Below are 5,382 nucleotides of genomic sequence, written 5' to 3' on the forward strand. Positions count from 1 at the left end.
ATAAAATATGAAGTCTTTGCAAATATCTGTTATTTTGCAATTACCACAGCATAGTCTTGCTTCTTCAAGTTCTTGCTGCTTGACTTGACTTTATTACTTGCAATAGTTGCTATAGTTATCTATATTCTTGGAGTCAACTTTAAGCAGAGAGTATCAAGAACAGCTGTACTCTGTCAGAGAGTCCAGAATTAGTACCCCTTATCCAAGGAAGTAAAGCACAAAGAACCCCCCATAAGTTACAGACTTGAAAAGATATTTTCTTTTAGTCTCCCTATAGCAAGACTCAGCCAAGTACTAAAGTATAAAATTCTGCCCTTTCTAAAAGGTGTTTTTTGTTCTTACATAAATAGCTAATTATTTCCCAAAACCTGTACCCTCTTCTGCTACGTGCTTCCCTTCATTAAGGGGAAGCATTCATTTCCTGATCCACAGGAAACCATGACAATGTTTTGTAGAAATTTTTTTTTAAATATTGAAAATTGTCTTTCTGTTTATTAAAAAAAAAGCTGCTTAACTTGAAGAGAAAAAAGAAAGAAAAGAAACACAACCTTTTGGAGAGTTCAGTGTGGTTTTTTTCTTCCCTCCAGCAACATATGGCAACATCTGTTCCCTCCCTGATGGATAATGACTTGTTGGCATTGACTTTTCTGCAATCACAACTTCTTAAAAGGGCAAGTACATAAATTCAGGTATATTGAAAAAATGTATATGCATACATATAAATACATTCTTTCAAGTTCTTGAAGTTTGGTATAGCTGCATGGGTATGCAGTTATTTTTCTGAGATCAACACACTGAGCATAACTTCACACCAACTTTGATTTCTTGTAGAGGAAACATGAATTGGCTTTTGCTTATTGACAAACCATACAGCAGAAACTGGTAACAGGAGGATATTGTCATTTTGCAAAATGAAAGAGCAGACACTTCAAGTTTTAAACATTTATTAAGCCTCATCAAAACACTTTTAAACACATGACCTGGTGCTGTGTGAGGCAAATTTACTTATTTCCTGGATGATTAAACATGACACTTGTGCGAACAGCTTCCGGAAGACCTTTCTGTGCAGCTTATGGATATTGTTGTGTTTTTAGAAGTCAGGACGGTCCTTTTTGAGGCGACTGTAATCCATATTAACCGCGACAAACTAGGAAAGAGAAGGGAAAGAATATTAATTAAGAAGTTTGATTGCACATTTTCCCTGGTATTTACTAAAAATATACATCATTGAACTTACACCAGGAAACTGAAAACATTTTTTGAGTCTGTGAACCGGGCACTAATAAATAAACAAAAACCTTTGATAAACAGTAACTTTTTACTATTTATTCTATACCCAGTATTAGAAGCTCTGCATTTAAAATGAGTGGTCATGTCTTCCACTAGAAGAAACCAACAGTGTCTCCTCTTAACCCCCAGAATTAGAAGCCCATTCAGAGGAACTTTTTACAGTACTGATGAGTTTATCCATTTTGTTCAAAATCTATGGCTCCTGTATACTGAAGGCAAAAGCCAGCTTGCCATGTGGTGCAAAGCACAGTATCTGTGAACAGACAGTGGCACAAAGGAGCATTTAAAGCATTGCTACAAAAGCCAAGTTTGGCTTAGGTAGCTGCATCTAGAACTGCAAAGGATGACAAGGAGGAATTAAAGTCAGAATGGATCCTCTCACATGCTCAGTTTATACTATTATAATTGGATCCTGTTACAAGCAATCCAGAACAACCCAAAAAGTGATGGATGACAATGAGTTTACTAACTCATATGCATGAGAGACTAACTGCAGACAAACTGCCTATTTTGGCATCCCAGCCTGACTTGACAGCAAGCATGTGATAGCACAGTTTTTCTAAAAAAAACAAAAAGATGAAAAGCACATAACTATAATTTTGATTATTTTTAGTTACACCCAATTTTTAATATTTTTAAATTTTCTTAAAGAAAACACAACAGCCTACAGCACATTCAAATTACTGCTTTGTCTGCAACTCCTACAGTAATGCTCAGGTCATCAATTCTTTTCTTTGGAAGAAGAGGGAGGAAGTTAATATGACAAAGAGAAGTTTACAATAGAAAAAAAAATCCCACCAAAAGCAAGACTTGTATTGCAAGAACTTTTTACTAAAGTCATCCTCAAATTAGAATATATGTCCTTTTCATCTCCCACAAGGCAGATTTGGAAAAAATGTCCCCAATGATTCTCACACCCAAATATGGCAAACACTGAGGCTGTGTTTGTATGTTAAGGCAGAAGGGGAATGCCACACAAGTCATGCACTCTTTAAAAGAATTTGTGCTGTGCACTATGCAGGATTTGCCAAGTTTAGATATTTACAAACCAGCAACATTCCAGAACTGGCAATGAAAACAAAGAATGAAATTTTCTTTTTGGACTTTTAAGGGAACTGCAACCTGTCTTATTTTGTAAGTGTGGGATTTTTCTACTTATTTCAATGATTGGCGTAGTAGTATATGGTACCAAACAAGACACTAGCTTAGAAAACACAGTAGGTTTGCTTTTTTTGAAGCTTGAAAATAATCTTAAAATATTTTTAACAGCAATCAAGTAACATAGCACTTCTGTAAAGCATGATTAAAACATGATTCATGTCCAGAGAAGGACAATAAAGCTGGTGAAAGGTATAGAGAGTAAATCAAATGAGGGGTTATCTGAGAGAGCTGCTGCTGTTTAGCCTGGAGAACAGGAAGCTCAGGGGAGGCTGTCACTCTCTACAGCTCCCTGAAAAGAGGATGTAGCCAGGTAGGGGTTGGCTTCTTCTCCCAGGCAACCAGCAACAGGACAAGAGGAGGTTCATGTTGGACCTCAGGAAGAATTTCTGCACTGGAAGGATTGTCATACATTGAAACAGATTGCCCTGGGTGGGGGTAGAGTAACCATCTCTGCAAGTGTGGAAGAAATGACTGGACATGGCACTTAGTGCTATGGTCTAGTTGACAACATGGTGTTCAGTCAAAGGTTCAACTCAATAACCTTGATGGTCTTTTCCAACATAAATGAGTCTACGATTTCAGAACACCTGTAAACTACCAAAAGTGTCAGACATCTTTGCACGCTTCCTCATTAGTTCAATGAAATTAGCTGAATATCAGCTAAGGAACATTTATATTGCATCCAATTACTTACTGGATATTAATTTTGTTAACATTGTTTTGTTTTCAAAAAATCAAGACCTGCAGACCTGAACTCATGGTTACATTAAACACTGACATTTTCCTGCACTGCTTCTCATGAGTAAAGGCCAACAGCTTAGAAAACTGTAGTTCAGTTCTTCTGGGGTTTTGTCCTTCTCCCTGTGGTTTATTTCTGAGCATTAAGAGCCAGTAAATTCTTTCTCTCACTTATAGTTTCTCTTTTCCTTACAGTGCAATAAATATGACTATTTTCATACATTCGCCTTTCACCCCATTATCAACCACCATTAGGAGAGTTTTAAACCTCAAACTCAGCCATCTCTGTTCAGAGTTCTAGAGACAAATGCTGCACAAAAGGAATGCATCACTCATCCAACTACTTTCCCATATAATCAAACATCCTATAGCAGTAGGCTACACCTCTAATATGATGCTTCCTGCAAATCTGTATTTCGCATTTTACCTTGTACTGGTCATTGGGAGCCATTTTGTTCCAAGGTTCTGGGTTATTTTTCTTGTCCCAGCTATTGAGAGAAATGCAAGATGTGAGAGAATATTAACACTATCTTCAAATTGCAAAAAAAAAAAGAAGTATGTACTGTGGTTATTAGGTCATCGAATCACCCATCCAAGCAAGTTTCCGCAGAAAAAGGCACTGTCCTTTGTCAGCAGTCTCTAGGTATCATGGTAAACAAAGAGATCTCCAAATCAAGGAAAGCTCCACACACCTAATGCCAGGTGATACTGGACCAAGACTTAAGTTGTCCAGAAACACAAAACCCAAGGCAGTGGAGAGTGACATATGCAGCATGAGGACTGGCACTGGGAATTACTGAATACATACCTGACGTCAGGGTTGAACATTGCCAAACGCATCAGATACAGGCTTGCACCAACACCTCCAGATCCAATGATCACAAACAGAGGAATCAACTGGAATAACAACACAAAAAAAATTAAGTATCATCCTGCAATATAGCAAAATAGTATTGATACACAGCACTCCTGGCATCAGCTATGGCAGGCTAAAGAACAATCTTACGGATTTTACAAACACGTGGCCCTCTAAACCCCTGGGATAAGTTCCCTTTTCGCAAGGTATCCCTGGGGTCATTGAAGAACTAGCAGCTATGAAGAGGCAGGGATGAGAAAAACAGTCCTACAACAGAGACGCCAAAACAAACCAAAAATTCCGTTACATCGCGTTTCTGCAACAGACAACCGTCCCTTACCGCCAAAATGGCCCCTACCGTCTGTGCTCGGATAACAAAACCAAAAACACGACAGGGCGAGAGTGGGGGGAAATGGTGGGCAAGAAGATCGGAAAAGGCCACCTCAAGCCTTGCAGCACGAGCAAGGCCGCAGAAACCGGTGGATCAAAGGGACCTGGCCGTGTCTGCTCGGCCAGCTCCGGGCAGTCCAGGGGTTCGACACGCACAGGAATGCCAGAGACGGATGGGCCAGGAGGAGGCGACCGGCGCGGCCGGGGACACCGAGCCACGGCAGAGAAGGGCGGGCGCGGGGCCGGGTATCGGGTTCAGGTACTCACGGCCGGGTGCTTCTTCGCGTGGGTGAGGATGGTGCTCAGCACCATGGCGGCGGTGTCGGGGTGGTGGTGGTTTGGTGGGTGCGGGCGAAGGTCTCGCTCTCTGCGGGCTCCGCAGCGCTGCCTCCCCCTTCAGCCGCCGAGCCCCAATGTCACCGAGGCCCCCGCCGCGGCAGGTGCCGCCGCCGCAGCCCGGATGTAGCAGCTCTGGCGTTCGCCTGCGCGCCCTCCGCCGACTCGCACCGGCCGCCGCGCGTAGCGGAGCCCCGCGCCGGCCCCGGCACGCTCCCCGGCCCGTGTGACCCCCGCGTTAGCGCGGCCCCGTCTCGCCGGCAGCGCGGGCACCGCGGGCGGCGGCAGGCACCGACCCGGGCACCCCGGGGCAGCCGGGCAGCGCCGCCCCACGCCGGCCCCTGCCGCGCGGGCAGCGCCTGCGCCCGGGTAGCGCCTGCGCCCGGGTAGCGCCTGCGCCCGGGATGCCCGCGGCAGGCAGGGCCCGGGAGCCGCGGCCGCCCGGCGCGGAGGGTCACCCGCCTGCTGCCCCTGTCACAGAACGGGACAGGTTGGAAGGGACCTCAGTGGGTCATCTGGTCCTCCCTGCCGAGCAGGGTCATCCTAGAGCACATGGCACAAGATTGCATCTCGACGGGTCTGGAATATCTCTCGTGAAAGAGATTCCACAA

The 5,382-nt window shown here is 44.1% G+C and overlaps 1 protein-coding gene across 1 annotated transcript; it reads right to left on the reverse strand.

The window, feature by feature from the left end:
- Positions 1-927: 927 nt before the first annotated feature.
- On the reverse strand, positions 928-4,918 carry NDUFA4 (NDUFA4 mitochondrial complex associated). Its single transcript, XM_059478982.1, has 4 exons — positions 4,703-4,918; positions 3,998-4,086; positions 3,617-3,677; positions 928-1,147 (listed from the first exon to the last, which is right to left on the reverse strand). Exons 1-4 carry the CDS (start codon positions 4,745-4,747, stop codon positions 1,091-1,093), a joined length of 252 nt encoding a protein of 83 aa, XP_059334965.1. The 5' UTR covers positions 4,748-4,918; the 3' UTR covers positions 928-1,090.
- Between the last annotated feature and the right edge of the window lie 464 nt (positions 4,919-5,382).

Source organism: Ammospiza nelsoni, chromosome 1 (assembly GCF_027579445.1).
Source record: "Ammospiza nelsoni isolate bAmmNel1 chromosome 1, bAmmNel1.pri, whole genome shotgun sequence".
Classification (NCBI taxonomy): domain Eukaryota; kingdom Metazoa; phylum Chordata; class Aves; order Passeriformes; family Passerellidae; genus Ammospiza; species Ammospiza nelsoni.